Raw genomic sequence first — 19182 nt, 5'->3', positions numbered from 1 at the left:
GATTTGACTTTTTGAGACACATCATGGTACACAGAAGTTTTGGAAATAAACACTAATTGTTAATTTTGATTGCTATTGGTTGTGTGTCTCTTGATGCTTTTCTCGACCCGGATATCCCGTTTGACTGGAAGTTGGAGTCATTCATTTTTAAACTCACTCTTTCAAAAAGTTTTATCACTTTGTAAATTGAAGTGTGCACGCATAACCTTGTTAGATAAGCCCTCTTTTATGTGTTAAAGTGAAAGCATTCACATTGCCTCTATCACTCCTTCGTGAAATGTTTGTTTATATTTTTTACCGTTTGTTTTAGTTTTCACCTAATCTTAAGTAAGTATTATTTTTTAAAAAAATATATGAAAGACCACTTAGATAAGTTTTTTTTTTCAACTTTTTTAGAAGACAATATCTAAGTAAGACTAAAAAAACACAAAAACAAAAAAGACCATAACATCATCATCTTTGGGACACCAATCCCCCTAACCTGTTCTTTCTTTTTTCCTTTTCCAGGTTCTCTTTTTTCCTTCTATTTGTCCTATTTGCTCAGAAAAAAACAAATGCTACTAATTGTAAAAGGCTTCCCACTATCTATTTTTATAATAAAAATAGTAATCACAACAATAATGACAATCATGATTACGATAAGGCTTGAATCAAGCTTAATTATCTCCAACTACGTCATGCTAGACAATCATTGAGGGGACTGAACACACCCTTATTTATTTATTTAATTTTAATAATATTGAGTTGTTACATCGAGTAGCAATCTTGGGATCAAATGGTGGCATTTGAAGAACGAGACCAGTACTCCTTGACAAGCTGCCCAAAGAGCGAGGCACCATTGTTCATCAGCTTTGATGGCTCATCATACTCCACTATTTTTCCTGTCAATATAAAATAACAAATATGTCACTGCTTGCATTATAGATAAGATGGAATAGTGGCTCTGTTTCTGCCTTTTGCTTTCTTCTTTCAAGACAAAAATCATTAAAAAATACCTTTAATAAAAATAATAATAAAAATAAAAATAACTGGTACGTTAGAACAATTTTTTAAACAAAAACATAAAAATAAAAATAAAAAAAACAACCTCAAACAGAGAGCCAGCATAGGGATAGAGTACTGACCATCACTCATAGCAAGAACCTTAGAACAGTCCATGACAGTTGGAATCCGGTGGGCAACAGTTATGACTGTGCAGGTTAAGAATTCTGTCCGCAAAGTATTCTGGATGATGGAGTCTGTTGAATTATCAATGGAGGCAGTGGCCTCATCAAGCACTAGAATCTGGCTTCTCTTGAGCAATGCACGCCCCAAACAAAACAATTGTCTCTGCCCCAAGCTCCAGTTTGATCCATCTTCCATTACTGCAATTCATATGATTATTATTGCTTGTGATTTTCTAAACCAATTGGGTAATCATCACCCGCATACACAAGTTATTACCTAAGCAATTCAAGCCTTCCTCTTTTTCACAGATTGTCTCTCGAAGCTGACATTTTTCTAGAACCTGTGACACATTCATAAATGTTGACATGGTATGTGAATTAGTAATACATTTCGTTTCTATATGAAAGATAATCAAATCATCAAAAAAAAAAAAAAAAAAAAAAACAATTTCAAGATCTTTTTCGTTTGGAAACTATACACCATCATGGCCGTTAATTCGACTCACATGGTAAATCACATTCAATAAGACTATCTTTAGTAAGTGTTTTTATTTTAACTACTCAAAATACAACCCTTTTTTTTTTCTTTTTTTTTTTTCACTACACACTTCAAACAAACATCTATTTTAACCATTTACTCTAATTAAATATTTTTTCAGTATTATTTTATTGTTGTATTTATTCCTTTTGATTTTTTCAATGTGAGACACACGCTCACACGTCCCAAGACACTTGATTACATTTGTTTTATGGTTAAATGACTTATACTATCAAAGTGGAAGATTGTTGTATTTATTCCTTTTGTGTGGATTAGCATATTCATTTGTTTAGTTGTAAGGCCATAATTAATGGGATGAGCCAAATTTTATAGACACATGAAAAAGTCATTTACTCTCACCCTATATATAAGTGAAGTTAGTCTATTAAACTTCATTAGGTAATGTGAAAATTAGGATTGAGAGTAATAGTCTCTTTTTTTTTTTGATAAAAGCTTGGTTTCTCATTAATTCAAATCAGGAGGCACTGATCCAATACGATCCGCCTCTAAAATTTCACAAATACACTCAGGAGCAACAGAGCCCCACTCATGATCCATGGTTTCTGACGTCGCCAGACTAGCTAATGTGTGGGCCGCCCAATTGATCTTGCGTGGGATATAGACCATCTCCCAGCCCGGCATTCCCAGCAATGAGAGTTTTATATCTGCCACCAGGTGACCTCTAATGCTGTCATCAGTTTCCGTGTCATTCACAGCGTCTACCAGCACCTTGGCATCACTCTCCAGCTTCAGGTTTTGGAAACCCCGATCTTGGCACAATTTAATAGCCATTAAAGCAGCCAGTGCTTCTGCGGATGTGGGATCCAACAGACCCGGGTGGGTCAAACTCTTAGCAGCCACCATGCGCCCCTGAAAGTCGCGAATGAGAGCCCCCAGTCCTATACGTCCGTGCCTCCTATCAACTCCAGCATCCCAATTAACTTTGTACCACCCGTTTGGGGGAGGCATCCATTTGGGTGTATTACTCGAGTCAGAGGAAGAACTCTTCTGAGCCGTCGTTTGCCGGGAGGCAAAATCTGCCGACGCTTGAACTGCGTGCTGTAAAACAGAGTTTGGGTGAACAAAAGATCCTCCATGCACATACTCGTTCCGTCGATGCCATATCCCGCGAGCTATTCCCACAAACTGCTGGATTTCCGCATCACTGCATTTCCGGATCATGTCATTAACAACCTGGGTAAACTCTGGACCTTCATAAACACTTTTCTGGAATTTTATATTTCCAGCTCCCCAAACATCCCTCGCCGACGGACATTGCCACAAAATGTGGAAAGTCGTCTCAGGCTCAAGATCGCATATGGGACACATTGGTGAGGAAATAATTTTACGGCGGCAAAGATTGTCCCGGGTGGGGAGAATCTCAAGACAAGCCCGCCATAAAAAAAGCTTCGCCGCATTGGGGACTTGAAGCTTCCACATTGATCTCCAGAATCCTTCAGAGTTTGCCCGAGAAGACCCTTCCTCCTTGGATCCCATTTCACACTCTTTTTGGAGATGATAGGCACTTGTCTTCCTGGTTCGTATGGCTTATTGGTATTGAACGGATTATGGCTATTTCCTCCCTGGTAAAGAGTCTCTCCAAGAGAGCATGATTCCACCAACGCGTCTCCCCTTCTATAAGAGTACTGACTGTAGCTTGAGGATCCAACAACCTTGGGGGTGAATGCACCTTAAAGGTAGATGGAATGGGGAGCCATCTATCTTCCCAAATCCGTACTAATTGGCCATTCCCGATTCTCCAAAATAGCCCCTCCCGAACTAAATCACACGAACTTTGAATACTCCTCCATGCAAATGATGGGTTGTGTCCTAACGGAGCTTCTAAGATTGAACACCCAGGGTGATATTTGGCTGTTATGATACGTGATAGTAAACTGTCGGGCCTCTTCCACATTCTCCAAATTTGCTTAGCCAGAAGAGCCTTGTTAAAACAATGCAAATCTCGAAAGCCCATACCTCCCGCAACCTTTGATTTGCCCATTTTTTCCCAGCTCATCCAATGGATCCTTTTCTCCTTCTCTTTGTGTCCCCAAAAAAACCTCATCATCAAAGAATTGATCTCCGAACATAATGATTTTGGGAGCATAAAAATGCTCATACAATATGTTGGGATGGCTTGGATCACTGCTTTCAATAATATCTCCTTCCCAGCTTGAGAAAGGAATTTTAGCTTCCAGTCTTGAAGCCGTTTCCATACTTTCTCTTTTAGGTTCTTGAAAGCTGTCATTCGAGAACGACCCACTAAAGCTGGTAAGCCCAGATATTTATCAAAGCGCTGTGTAGGAGGGATTCCTGCAACACCCTGAATCAATTCCTTAACCACATTAGATGTATTGCGGCTAAAAAAGATCCCCGTTTTGTTGGTATTCATTTTTTGTCCGGACGCCAACTCGTACTGATGCAAAATAAAATATAGATGATTCCATTGGGAGAGAGAAGCCCTGCAAAAAAGAAGGCTGTCATCCGCAAAGAAGAGGTGGCTAATAACCGGGCCGTTTTTTGATGTTGGGACCCCTGTCAAAAGTCCCTCCCTTCGGGCCTGGTATAGCATAGAGCTAAGAGCCTCTGCACATAGGAGAAAAAGGTACGGGGATATGGGGTCTCCTTGGCGAATACCCCTAGTCGGGGTAATCAACCCACATGGTGATCCATTAACAATTACTGAATATCGCACCGATCTGACACACATCATAATTAAAGAAATCCACCTTTCATCAAAACCCATCCTCCTCATAACGGCCTCCAAAAATCGCCATTCCACTCGATCATATGCCTTACTCATGTCAAGTTTAACAGCCATGAAACCTTTCTTACCACACATTCGAGAATGCATCGTATGTAGGGTTTCATAAGCCACCAAGACATTATCCGAGATAAGGCGGCCCGGAATAAAGGCACTTTGTGACTGGTCAATAATATTTGGCAAAATCTTTTTGAGTCTGTTTGCAAGAACTTTGGCTATAATCTTATACAAAACATTGCATAAGCTTATAGGCCTAAATTCCGAAACGCTCGTTGGATTTTTCCGTTTAGGAATCAGTGCTATATGAGTCATATTCAAATCACAGGGCATCTCACCAAAATGAAGGATTTCAAGAATAACCTTGCATACCTCATCTCCCATGGTGCTCCAATTTTTTTGAAAAAAGCAAGCATTCAAGCCGTCTGGACCCGGTGCTTTGAGGGGGGACATCTGGAAAAGTGCTGTTGTGATTTCAGCTGCTGTAAAATTCTGTGTAAGTTCCATATTCATTTCTGCAGACACTCGGCCCATGAGATGATGAGTACACGGATGAACATCCCCAAGCTGTCCCTGGGTGAAGAGTGTAGTGAAATACTGCACAAAAGCCCTTTCCACCTCCACTGGTGTATTCCAAATCAGCCCATTATCATCCGTAATTGACCCCACATAACCTCTCCTGCGTTTAGAGTTGACACAAGCGTGGTAATACTTAGTATTACGGTCGCCATATTTTAGCCAGTCCTCCCGTGCCCGTTGTTTCCACCACAGTTCTTCCTTGTCTAACATAATCTGCAGTTTCAGTTGGAGCTGTTTCGCTTCTGTAGCAGCCCCCAATTCGTCCTTCTCCTGTAGCCTCACTAGCTGTTTTTTCAGCCTTGTAATTTGGGCCTGCATGCTTTCATTCTGGGTACTCTTCCAATGAAGGAGCTTCGCCACACATCCCTTCAACTTGTCATTTAAAGCATCCCACTTCTTATCATGTGTGCTGGGCCGGGTCCATGCATTCTGGAGGATTTCCTGGCATTCTTCGTCCAAAGCCCAACATGCTTCAAACCTGAAACGTGGACTCTGTCGAGCTGGCTCAAAATTTCGGACCATTTGTAATAAAAGTGGAGCGTGATCAGAGCAAATTGTTGCCTCCACAGTGATCATTGCATCCGGGTACAAAGTCCGCCAAGCCTGGTTTGCTAAGCCACGGTCCAATCTCTCCTTGACTAGCTCCAAGCCATCTTGACAATTACTCCAAGTAAATTTGGGTCCATTATACCCCAAATCGTTCAATTCACACTCCTCAAGGGTTTGTTGAAAAGCTTGCATTAGACCCCATTGGCGCACATTGCCACCCCATTTTTCCGACATTGTTAACACCTCGTTGAAATCTCCAATACACATCCACGGTTTGGGGTCTAAACTAGCTAAATGTTTCAACAAAGCCCATGCTTCATGTCGCTTATTTGCCTCCGGGTGGCCATAAAAGCCCGTAAACTTCCAATCCAGATCAAGAGTGTGGCTGTGAATTTTAGCATTTATATGTCGTCGGCTAAAATTTTGGATTTCAACTCCGCTCTCCGACTCCCATAGCAAGGCCAAACCTCCACTTTTACCCATACAATCCACGACAAACATATTATCGAACCCCAATTTCATCCGGACACTCTCCATTTTATTATGGCGTAACTTGGTTTCCATAAGAAAAACCAAGTTGGGTTTCTTTTCCTTCACCAAGCGACGAAGGACATGAACTGTGCGAGGGTTCCCAAGCCCTCGACAGTTCCAGCTAAGAACGATCATTGCGGTCGGCGGGGCTGTAAAACAGCCTCCGCCATTCCCGAACCATTTTCGACTAAATTACTATCAACCCATTGGCAAGTCTTCTTTGTGTTTACCTCCTCCTTCTCTTCCCCCCCTTGTCCTCTTTTTTTCCGGCTCCCCGATACAATAGGAAGTATCTCATTCTGCTCGTCTTCTCTATTTTTCCTCTTCAAAGGTATCACCATCTCCCTTTGATCTCCATTAAATTTTTCCTTCAGCTTCGCAATCCCCCCCTGGCTTTCACTCATGGTTTTTTCCACGTCTGCAAGTATCAATCCTGTGTAAGTTCCCCGTGGGCTAGAATGATCGCCTCCCAGGCCCTTATGCATAGAACTTGGGCTCTTCCCTATTTCATTGAATCCAATGGGCCAAACACCCAAAGGTGACAGCTGGTCCTTCCCTTTTGTAGATTTTCCAGCCTTCGTAAAATCTTTCTCTTCTTGTGCTGCGTCTTTACTCTTGTGGGTCCGCATATCATTTTTAAAATTCAAAGATTTCTTCTCTCCATTAATATCTCCAGCTTGTCGTTCCTTAGAAAGAACATCCTCCACATGGCAATCCCTGATATTCTTCCCCTGATGCACGCCCGACCCCTCGCTTTTTCCATTTCGGGAGACAAATCTCTGGCTTTCCCGAAATACTTTTCTCCTATCCTCTCCTTCGCCGGCATCCGAATTCTCAGTTTTCCGACCAAAACCTGGTCTGGTTTCCCGGTCAGCAGTTCGCCCAGGCCGCTCCTCCTGTGCAGTCCTCGCTTGCCCTCTGGTTGGAATGTTTCGCCCGAAAACTCTATCCGTTTTCCTCGTCGGAGATGGAGCTCTCAGCCACGGCCCATATCGTGGAATGGTTTCCTGGTTACGCAGCTCACTTTTGTTCGAGCAACCCGTTTTCCCATGGCAAATTACACCACAATGAAAACAGAATATTGGAAGTCGTTCGTACTGGAAAGTTATCCAAACCGGTTTCCCCTGGATATTCAATTTTCGTCCCCGCAAAAGTGGTTTGGTTAAATCTAGACGAATTTTAACTCGTAAAGATTCTCCCCAGCCCATTCCATTTGCCTCCGTGTCCACCGCTTCCACCGTACCTACTGAATCGCCGATCTTCCGTCCAATGTCATTGCCCATACATGCCAGTGGGAGATTTACCATTCGAACCCAGAAAGCCGCTTTGTCAAAAGTGTAGTCTGATGGTTGTGCAAGTCCATCAAAATCCTCGACCAAAAAGAGACTGCCTTCGAAGACCCAAGGTCTTCCCCCCAATACCCGTTCCTTATCCCTTGCTTCAGAGAATTCGATCAAAAACATATTCTCCCCAAGAACTTTGAAGAAAAGATCTTCAGCAGGTTTCCACCACCTTATTAGAGTTTTTCGGATGGTTTCTTTGCTCACCACGTGGTCCACCATTAGTTTCCCAATAACACATGATTTCCCCAAAGAAACCCCTGTTGATAAATCTTCATCTTGAATATCAATTTCCACGCCATCTTCCTCTTCCGTCAACGACAGGTTTCCCCAAGGTTTGGCCAGGTTGTCTGCCATTTGAGGTGAGAACAAAGAGCGATGCGAGAACTATTCCTTTCACAGTCCCAAAGGTCTGGAAAAACTATTTCTTCTCCACTAGTTAGAACTACAGAGAAAACCACAAGATTCAGAAAACTGGCGTATTCCCCGCCCTGCAAAATTTCGATTCCTCCCCAATGGCCTTGACGAACAATGGGTAGCGCCACCTCAAAGGCTACACCTCCCAATTGTTCCCATTAGTTTCTTCGAAATCGGAATTTTCATCGGCCGGCCGGCGGTTTTAGCTTGGCTTGACTCTAGAGTAATAGTCTCTCTACACATACAAAACACAGTTTTCTTCCATATATTGGGCATCTACAAGAGATTCGTGTGGCAAATATTAAAAGCATGTCCAGAGAATATTAAAGATGTGTCATTGTTAGATTTTATTTATACATGTTATGGAAAAATAACGGATCTATTATGGAAATATTTTAACATTTTAATCATTTCTTTTTCTTTCCCAATCAAAAGAGAGAGAAAATAGTAAAAAAATAGAAAAAAAGAGAAAGTATAATAAAATATTACTTAAAAATTATTACATTAAACTTTCAAATATTTATTGTAGCAATTGTTGAAAAAAGTTCTATTTTACAAGGACTGTCGGAGCAAGAAAATAAGGCATATATGGGCTTTGTTTGGTAAACAACAAGCTCTTTACAATGCACTATTTATGATTGGTGAGGAAAAAAATGAGTGTAATAATTAGTATAGAAAAGTAAAAAAGTTGTATTGAAAAGTGAAAATGTTTTGTTTTGTAATAATTTTTTTATTTAAATAGTTATAAGAGTAAATAATGTAATATAAAAAGTAAGAATATTTTAATATTAATTTAAAAAAAAAAATGAGATGCTCTAAGAAAAATAGAGATGATCTAAGAAAAATTGCACCTCATTTGATATCAATGCTACTATATTCGACGAGTAGCATTTCCCATAAAAAGGTGGAACTCTTGGTACCCCAGACATTCTTTTGGATAATGACTTGTGTTTCACAAGTCATGGTGGGCCCTTTTATTTATTAGTTACTGTTTTGTCTCTTTAAGTTACTTTGTGGTGAAGTTTTTTACTTTACTGCACAGTGAAGCATTCTTGGCCGACTATCTCTTATTGTAGGTAAGCCTTAGCCTCTATATATATTGAAGACTTAAAATTCTGATGGTTAGTTGAGAGGGCAGTAGCTCCATTTTGGGAGAAAATGTGAGCTTCGCAGCAGCTCCGTGTGGAATTAGAGAGAAAATAAGAGTGCTACAAGTTCTTAGAGAATTAAGAAAAAATTTAGGGGTAATTACCTTTTCTTCCATAAACTACAACACATTTTCACGTTGCTTTCATGAGCTAGCAACCCTACTGCTCAACCCCTACGAACTACCATTTTGTGTTCAAAACCCTCTTTCGTCAGTCAAAGGCGTTAACTCATACGGTTAAAGTGACAATGCATTGTACTTTATGGGTACAAAATGACAATGTGTCGTAGTTCATGGAGGCAAAGTGACAATGAATTGTAGTTCATGGGAACAAAGTGATGGGTAGATCGTCTGAGTTAACGCCTTTGACTGACGAAATTAAGGGGGGTTTTGGGCACAAAATGGTAGTTCGTGGCGGCTGGGTAATAGGGATGGTAGTTCATGGAGGCAAAGTGAAAATGTGTTGTAGCTTATGGGGGAAAAGGTAATTACCCTAAAAATTTATCTTTTGTATTTAATTCCCTTGTGTGTTTGTGAGCTTGAGTGTATTGGGGCTTTTGGGTTTGAAGGGTTTTATTTGTACTACTCTTTGTACTCCATCATTTTGTTAGTGAATTTATCCTAGTTCACTTCCACCAGTTGATGTAGGCTTGTGAAGCCGAACCACTTAAACCTTAGTATCTTGTGTAACTGATTGTTATTTTCTATTATGCTATTTTTTTGCTTCATTAGTGATCCTAGAATTATTTTATCTCAACACATTCTTTGATGTATCTCACGTTCTTTATTTAGGTTTTTTCATAAAACTTTTATCGATTTAAGCATCAGAGTATCCTCAATCCTCCTGGAGACCGGCGGACTTCCGATGACTCTAGTCGTCCAAAAATATACTTCAACACTTCAAATATTGAATTCGGTCGTTAGAAAGTGTTATAGATAACAGATTGTCAAGATTCAAGAAAATGCTCATCGTATTTACGTTATACTCCAAAAAGATTAGTCAAAATTATATAATTTAGTCTCATCTAATAAGGAATTAATGTTCAGATTTCAATCAATTCTTATAACAAAAACAGGGGAACAAAAGCCATACCTCCCATATCTCTTGATCAGTATGCTCTGACAAGGGGTCTAGATTGTATCTGACAGACCCACTGAAGAGTGTTGGATCTTGTGGTATGATTCCTAAACGTGATCTTAGATCATGAAGCCCAATTGAAGAAATGTCAACATCATCTATAATGATCCTTCCCTCTGTTGGCTCCACCAGACGAAACAAAGCACTAATAAGAGTTGTTTTTCCACTGCCAGTCCGCCCAACAATCCCAATTTTCTGCCCTCCTTCGAATATGCAACTTATCCCCTGAAGAACTAATGGAGCATTGGGCCGATACCTTACCTGGTTCATCACATGTTATTGAATATATACATTTCCATAGTTCTAAGCATGTGGATGTACATAGCAAAATGCTACACGAACTTGCTTGTTTATAATGTTTGGTGCTTATTTTCTAATGTGGCAGTGGCAATAAGAGAGTAAGCAGATGGAATTAAAAAACGTTGCAATGGAAAGCTGGCAGGGCATCTGCCACATTAAGGAATAAGCATTTGAAAGTGCATGAGAAAGAGTTCGTGTAGCATTACTCATACTATTTTCTTTTGGGTTGATTTCTTTCATCTAAGCATGTGGATCAGTGGATGTACAGAGTAATACTTTTCTTATTTTGGAAAACTTCCTTAATTGCCTCCATCGATGAGTAACTAGTTTTGCAATGTTGACCTTGAATTATTAAAAGTGTGTATTCTAATTTTCAGACCCTTTTAATTTCACCTCTCAATTAGAATTTTTCGTTAAATCCTAATGGAAGATATCAAAATAACCAAAATACTCCCATTTTTAAAAATACTTCTTTAATAAAAGTTAACATTTTCTGACCCACGAGTTTGGTCACGGCAAAGCTGTGGTTTTGATTTATTTATTTTATATATGTTAATTTACAGTTTTTTTTTATTTATTATTTTAAATTAAGGGTAAATTTGTATTTTATAAATCTTATAGGGTTATAATAAATATTTCACTTGTTAACCGTTTGAGTTAACACAAAATGGTAGGGATGAAAATTAAAAGGGCTAAACAAGGAAATACACACACTGCAACTTTTAATAATTCGAGGTCAACATTTCAAAATCATTGACATATCAATGGAGATAAGAGAAGTTTCCCATGTTTTCGGGTGATTTCGTTCTTGTTTACCTTTAAATCACATATCTTCACTTCACCAACAATAGGCCAATTCTGCATGGGCCGGTGACCTTCAATTACTTGAGCAGCTTCACTAGGAATATGCATGTATTGTTCAAGCCTTTCTACAGAAGTAATGAGATTTTCTACCAAGCACCAGGTTTGAACAGCATAAACGACATTTACATTTAATGAAAGACCATATGAAAGTGCCATCCCAATAAACCCTGACATCATATTTTGAAAACAAAAAAATGTTGGTTAGAGAATATACTGCAGATGGCTAATGTTCTTCAAACCTTTCTTCAGTATCAGTTATATATAGCATGCTAAATAACATTCTTGAACTACCTATCCATGAGTTGCTTTGGCTGAAGAAGCTCAAAGATGTCAGGAATCCTAGAAATGTCCCCAAATGATGATAATATGGAGCTTCAGTTAAGATAGGTTAAACATGAACAGGGAAGAATGTTTATGTCATAAGTTGTTGGTTAATGCAAGTCAAAGATCACAAAATGCAAAGAGTAGGATAACCCTTACTTGTTAGTTCTAAGAAACACATATGTTCAATGTGCAGAGTAGAGAACAGATAACCAAAATATGCAGAAGCACCAAAACTTATAAGATATAGGATAACCCTCTCAAACTTATATCTAAATTGCAATGCTTCCAAAACTTTTAAAAAATCACAATGTCCCTCCAAACTACCAAGTTTTTTCACTTAACCCCATTTGTTAGTTTTTGTTAAATCTGACAGAAAATGGGTCACGGGCGATACACGTGACACAAAATAATCGTAATACTTCTGCATTAGATTTTTTTTTGTTTGTTTTTAATTCAAGGGCATAATTATATTTTCACACAGATGATAGGGGACATAATAGATATTTTAAGTCACGTGAAGCGTATGCCATCCAAGTTATCAGAAAACCTACCGGTGGGGTAATTTGAGTGGGTCAATTGTAACTTTTTAAAATTTGGAGGACGTTTGTAATTTGAGTGTAAGTTTGAGGGTGTAAGTGTAATTTTTCCTAAAAGGAAAATATACAGAAATATTAGAGAGAGAAAAAAGACAAAAATAATTGAAATGGTTCGGTGTTAAAGGTATACGTCCACAGTAGAAAATGCTCAATAAGACAACATTTTGATTCTATTTACTTGAAGATATTGAACTACAAGGGAATGTATTAGGTGAAGTGTGCCAAATAAGGGCACATGGTATGCAAGACAAGACAGTGATGTGTAAAGCAAATATTACATTTACTATTAGAATAAATTATTATTAGAATAGCATTTAGTTAAGGAAACTGATATTACTAACCAGAGGCAGAAGCTCCAAGCCCAAGCAAAGTTATGGCAAGTGCTGAGAATGAGAGAACAATTGCACATAGAATTTCCAGGCGTTGGATCAACCAGGCATTTGCTGAAAAACAATGGAAGAATGGTCTGGCGTTTCTGTCAATAAGGTTCAAGTACTTTAAGAAGAACTGCTCTTCCTCCCCAAAAGCTCTAATTGTCATGGCTCCAGCGATGGATTCAGCAAGGTGGCTTGCAATTAAAGACTTGGTTGTGCCGTCCGTTCGCATTAACTCTTTTGCAGAAGCAAAGTAGTATCTCTATACATCCAAACAAAAACAAGAACTCTGTTTATTTCTTGAGAAGGCTGGATAAGTATGAGAAACCAGAAAGCGTAGGAGGTAGCTTCCTAGCTAACATGATATAGTGAGAGTTTGTGTGTACATCTATTTTGCAGCCATTTCATTATTGTCATGCAAGATGTCAAAATAGCTGTAAGATGCATGCCCTTTCAATAAGGGTGGTAATTTGTGTTTGTGTCTCGGGTTCTGATCATGTTGAAACATGGGAATAAAATTATATAGATCAACCATAATTCGACATATTTAATTAATTAAGTTAGACCCCTCAACCCTAACTTACTAATTTTGTGTTGGGTTCATGTCGAGTTCATAGGTCGTGTCAAAAATTGTCAATCCAACTTTCAATCCCTTATAAAAATGTCTGTTGTTGTTGGTGTATGTATTACCTGCAAGAGTGCAGTCAGGTAAACCATGGGAACGATGACAAACAAGGCTGGCCAGGTTAAGGTAGCTAATATTCCATAGCCAGAGTATGCAACCATAAATGAGCCAACTGCAGTACTCAATTTGAAAGCCACATCAAGGTCAACAGCACTCAAATCAGATGAAACCTGTAAAAGTAAAACCTTAGTGTAAGACCAATTGAGTTCTTCTAAAGCATAGATATAAGTTCTAGTTTTGAAACTCTTACCCTGCTGAGAATTCTTCCCAGAGGCGTTGAATCATAAAAGGACATTGGCGCGCGGATAAGAGAGGTCATAAGTGTGGAAAAAATTAAGTTTGAAGCACCATAGCCTACAAGAACTAGGAAAAAGGATCTAATAAGCAAAATGAGTACTAGGATACACCCAATGATAGAGAAAACTGCGAGCAGTTTTACTCTAGTTACATGAGGATCCTGGATGTGAGCAGCCAACCAGTAGTTTTGTATAATTTGACCAACTATGAATATGGCATGACATATCATTGTCAAGGAGAAGTATAAAAAGCCTTTGTTATGGTTCAGATATTGTATGTAAGGCTTGAAGCCAGTGTCTCCTATTTCTCTTTCTTCCTGCTGAATCAATTGATCTCCTGAAGATGATATTAACTGCTTCTCACTGTAATTTCTCTGGATCTCACTTTTCGAGGTTTTAGATTTTTCAGAAGAAGCATATTTGGCTTGTCTATCAGAACCAACACTGTCATTGTGTGCATTGACAAGATTTTGAAATTCTTGACTGGAAGCCAGCAACTGATCATATGTAGAAGCCCTTAGGATTTTCCCTTCAGTCATAAACTGCCAACAAAACCAATAAATATATAAGAGTGCTTTTGACATTGTGATTTCACGTATCAAATGTGCGTCTTTAAACCAAATTACAAAAACTATATCATTTGAAAGTGCCTTTTTTAAAATCGCATGCTATTTCAAATTACGAGGGGGATGCGTTTTTAAGATTTCAAAGACAAAATTGTGAATTCTTTACCAAACGGTTAACTGCATTTTTAAAAATTATGTTTCCAAATCGTTAAGTTTAAATCACTCATTTTGGAATCAGAAAACCAAACGAACCTTAAATCAAAGAAAGAGATTTGAGAAAGCAGCATAGTTTCACTGATATACCCACCAAAACAGAATCAAATGCAGGAAGGAAGTCCACTTGATGAGTCACCAACAAGACTGTCTTCCTAGATAGACCTTCCATGACATATTCCTGGCCACAAGGCATATTATATGAGCTTTGTCTCTCAACAAAACAAAAACAAATACAAGTAGTTGCCTAAGAACAAATTATTACATTAAATAGATTGGTTGCTGTATGTGCATCAACTGCACTGAATGGATCATCCAAGAGATATACATCTGCATCCTGATAGAGTGCACGTGCAAGTTGAACCCGCTGCTTTTGTCCACCGCTCAGAGTAACACCTCTTTCTCCTATTTCTGTGAGATCTCCAAATGGAAGCATCTCGAGGTCCTTTATTAGGGAACATCTTCTAAGAACATCTTTGTATCTAAGCGCATCCATGGGAGACCCAAATAGAATGTTTTCTCGTATAGACCCTGTCTGGATCCAACATGTCTGAGAAACATATGCTTTCTTTCCATAAACATTAACCTGAAAATGTCGACAAAGAAGCTTTATCAACACTTGAACTTAGATATATAATTGAAGCATAAAATTCAGCAGGCAAACAATGTATCTTCCACAAATTTAGTAGGGGGGAAACTAAAGAAATGAAAGCAAAATATCATATTCTTCTTCGAAATATGCTTCCTAAGTCAACCCCAAGCGGTTGGCCCTAATGGTAAGTCACTTGGCCCTCTCATAAAGCCCCAGGTCTAAGTTTGGACCACTATTGAGTGTAAACAATTCTTAGGGCCACGCTCGCACACGAAAGCCCGAGTTTACCCTACTCGTGTGGAGAGGGTGCTTTGTATGGTGTCCCCGGGATCTAGTTGGGGCGAAGCCCTGAATACCCGAGTTATCAAAAAATATGCCTCCTAAGTCTCAACAAAAACTTAACATATACAAGGCTGAAATTGAGAGTTTATGCTACTTCATGGACAAGGAATGAAATGATTACTTACTATGCCTTTGACGTTTGGCACCTCTCCAAGAATTGCAGCTAAAAGGGTTGATTTACCTGATCCAACCTCTCCACAAATAGCTACCTTTTCTCCTGGTTTCACCACCAAATTTATGTTTCTTAGTGTGCCATTTGAAGAATTAGTCTCCCACGATATTTCAGTGTCACTGATAAATATGGACTGATCAAGCTCCTTCCCTTTGCACACTGGACTTGTATTTCTGTTCTCTAACTCTGGCGCCATCAGAAACTTTTCAATCCGAGCTAACGAAACATTTGCTTCAATGAAAATTCCAGCAACATCGGGGATCATCCTAATAGGCTCCTGAACAATACGCAGACTTCCTAGGAACATGAATACATTACTAGTAGTGAGTGGAATTCCAAGGAAGTAGCAAGACCAAAAGGTGACTGCCGACACTAAAATGGTAGACGACCAAAACAATATCAGCTGGAACCCCTTTTGTGATGAAACTGATAGTATCCACTTGGATTCTTCTTTCCTTAACACTTGTATGACATTATCAAAATGTTTCTCCCAAGCATACAACTTCAAGACCTTCATATTTGCAAGAGCTTCTGCAATGGCCTTCAGCCTCTTATCTCGTGATCCCATGAGCTTTGTCTGATATTTATACTGCAATTTGGCTAATGGAGAACTTGCAAGCACCGTCAGTATGATTGCAAGTAAAGCTGCAACAGTTGCTAGCCCCACAGAATGGTAGACAATCACTAATGCAAGACACAGCTGAAGGCATGTTGACCAAATCTGATGAAACCAACATGGGAATTCCCCTATTCTATTGGCATCTACAGTGACATAGTTCATTATCATACCAGGAGAATGAGTCACCTTAGCAGCATTTGAGAGTCTTAGTTGTTTCTGATAAATAGCTGCAGACAGGAAGGATCTTACTTGCAGCCCAATCAATCTGGTTCTAAAGAACCATTGTCTCTCGGAGAATGATTCCAAACACTTTGCCAGGAAGAGCCCTCCAGCAAGTGCATAACCCTCATATCTAAAAGCTTCTTCACCTTCAGCAACCTCAATGAATGCTTTAAGAAACATTGGACCAGAGGATACTGTGAGGACCTTGATCAATGCAAATAACCCAGAAATTATAATCTCTTTTTTCTGGCAGGAAAAAAGTACAGACAACATTGAAGGGGATTCACATGTTCCTTTTTGTTTTCGTTTGTTTAGTTGCTCCTTAAACATTAAGTAGCATGTTTGTGCACAGTCTGCCTGCCGCAACTGTGGAATGACATTTTCCTCAAGAATTTTCTTCTTCCCCTGCTTCATTAATGGATTCATCCACCAAAATGACATGGTACTAAGAAATCCAGCTTTGGCAAAAGGTGTGACATTTTCATTAGAATACTCTTCACATGTGGCATAATTGGCTTTTTCACCTTGCAAAGGTGCATATGAAGCCACTTGACTCAAGTCTGTTTCAGTTTCCACATACGTCTGTGCCTGCAAAATACAGAAGAGCAACAGGAATGCTCCCGGAAAGGATAATATTTCCAGTACCATCTCAATAGATGATGTTTTGTTCACAATAATGGTCCAAATAGATGAAAAGCAGAGGAAACCTGCAAAGAAGAAGATGACAGTTGAACAAAGCTTCGCAGTTGTTATGTGTCGGAGGTGTAGATTGCCAATAAGTAATGTAAAATCCAGCAGCAACCATGTGAACCCTTGGGATAGCATTACTAGCCATCCATGCAATGGTAAAATGGTTCTCTTTGCCTTCTGTTGCTCATAACATATCCAAATCCCGGATCCCAAGTAAGCCAAAGCAAGACCACCATTAAAAATGGCTGAGCAAATCACAACTGGAGGGAAGTGATCAAACTGTGAGTGTGCTATAATTTTCCTTGAGATGAAGATAGATATGAGAATGAGCAGAAGCAGGAAATCAAAAGACATGACCAAACAACTGTTGATGCATGTATTTGGGTCGATTATGAATAGAAAACCATAGTTGCATCTCTTCGCAACTTCACTTGAACACTCAGAATTCCCACAGAACACTCTCCAGAAACTGTTTGCCATGGCTAATCTCTGCAAGCTGCAAACTCAAAAGAGTACCAGTATTGCAGGACTTAAATGTCTCAAACCAATGTCTCTTTGAACACATTATTAAACTCAAAAGTTTAAGCGGACAGGAAGAGGTTAATTTAATAATTTAATCATTACTTTAACACTCTCCCTCATGTGTGGACTCAAACTCCCTTTTAATATGTAAGGCCCAACACATAAAATATTTAATTTAAATGGGAGTGATTTGATGGAGATTCCAAGACCTTTGACTCTGATATCATGTTAAACTACCACTTGTCTCATATAAACAAACAGAATTAGAACCAGTGATAGAGCCAACGATTCATTTTTGAGGGGCTGGACTCAAATGTAACAATAAATTTTTCTATTCACTTATACTATGTTGCTTGTTGGGGAGATAAATGGTTTGCGAGCTTTTACTCATAGTACATTAATATACATATTTAAACACCACTCTAGCACAAAAGCCTAAGTTAATAAGCTTAAGTTTACTTATTGGCACATCGCCTCCTCCGACTCTAGTGTTTATTTCTCATACAATAATGTTGTAACCAAGCGATGCGATGCCAGCAAAACTATCACTTTATCTTCTTCTTCAATCTTCATTCCAAAGTTTAACAATTGTGAATTTAACATGTTAAACTCGTTGAGGTGCTCGAGCATATCTATATTTTTCTCCATCTATAAACCATATAGTTGCATCTCCACATAAAGCTTATTGATCAAATTCTTCGCCATATACATACGCTTTAATTTCTATCAAGTTGACTTCATCTCTTGACGGATCATTGTACACTCATATGTAGCTTTTAAAACCACCATTGAATATGAGATGAATCTTTATTGGAATTTGATCCAATTGTAATTTTAAAACCCACCTACGGTTGTGAGAAAATGGGTGTAAAGAAGAGTGAGAGTAAGAGTAGTATTACTCCTTATAAAAAATTATTTTTATGAAAGATGAAAAAATTGTTAATAATTTCTATGTCCAAATGCCACTTTTGTGGACATAATGGTTAAATAAATAGTGTGCTAGATGGTAGGAAAAAAACCAAAAAAAAAAAACCAAAAAACAAAAAAACAAAAAAAGTGTGCTACGTACATCATTGAACTCTTTTGTTCCTTATACATAATTGTTGTGGTAGAAGGCATATCTTTAGTGTCAAAAAGTGAAAAAAGCTGAAGCTTTGTGTGGCTCATTAACCTTTTTGTTTTTTTTTTTTTCTGCTGCAACAAAAGAGGGAGGGCTTTTTAATGGAAAAGATGAAACATCAATTCGTAGGCCACCGCCAGCAGCAGCGATCCAATATCCCTTGCCACCCAAGATTGGTGGATAGCATCCACCGTTGTAGATATTTTTTCCACCATCTGCTTCCTCTTCTTTAAGTGTTAGAAAACTTCACAAAAGTGCTAATTTCTGTTTAGAGTATATTTGAAGAGATTAGCTAACTTTAAGAAGGATCTGATGAGATTGAATCACCATAAATTAAGAGATTTAATTAAGAATATATTTCAGATATAAGCGTTTTGTATTGAAAACTTATTAAGGAATACAAGCAAAAATGCAAAATATAGTCGTTTGGACTTTATCGATGTAGATCATAGATCGAACCACATAAAATCTTTGTGTTTTATTTTATTTTATTTCAAAGCCCATTTCAATCTAGAGTTG

The 19182-nt window shown here is 38.6% G+C and overlaps 1 protein-coding gene across 1 annotated transcript; it reads right to left on the bottom strand.

Moving 5' to 3' along the window:
* Nucleotides 1-561: 561 nt before the first annotated feature.
* Nucleotides 562-17511, bottom strand: LOC132175032 (ABC transporter C family member 10-like). Its single transcript, XM_059586831.1, has 11 exons — nucleotides 15444-17511; nucleotides 14650-14970; nucleotides 14479-14565; nucleotides 13560-14147; nucleotides 13315-13479; nucleotides 12592-12886; nucleotides 11283-11497; nucleotides 10122-10427; nucleotides 1444-1507; nucleotides 1125-1364; nucleotides 562-881 (listed from the first exon to the last, which is right to left on the bottom strand). Exons 1-11 carry the CDS (start codon nucleotides 17499-17501, stop codon nucleotides 772-774), a joined length of 4449 nt encoding a protein of 1482 aa, XP_059442814.1. The 5' UTR covers nucleotides 17502-17511; the 3' UTR covers nucleotides 562-771.
* Between the last annotated feature and the right edge of the window lie 1671 nt (nucleotides 17512-19182).

This window comes from Corylus avellana, chromosome ca3, assembly GCF_901000735.1.
Source record: "Corylus avellana chromosome ca3, CavTom2PMs-1.0".
NCBI classification, from domain to species: domain Eukaryota; kingdom Viridiplantae; phylum Streptophyta; class Magnoliopsida; order Fagales; family Betulaceae; genus Corylus; species Corylus avellana.
This window is presented reverse-complemented; position numbering and strand designations above follow the sequence as displayed.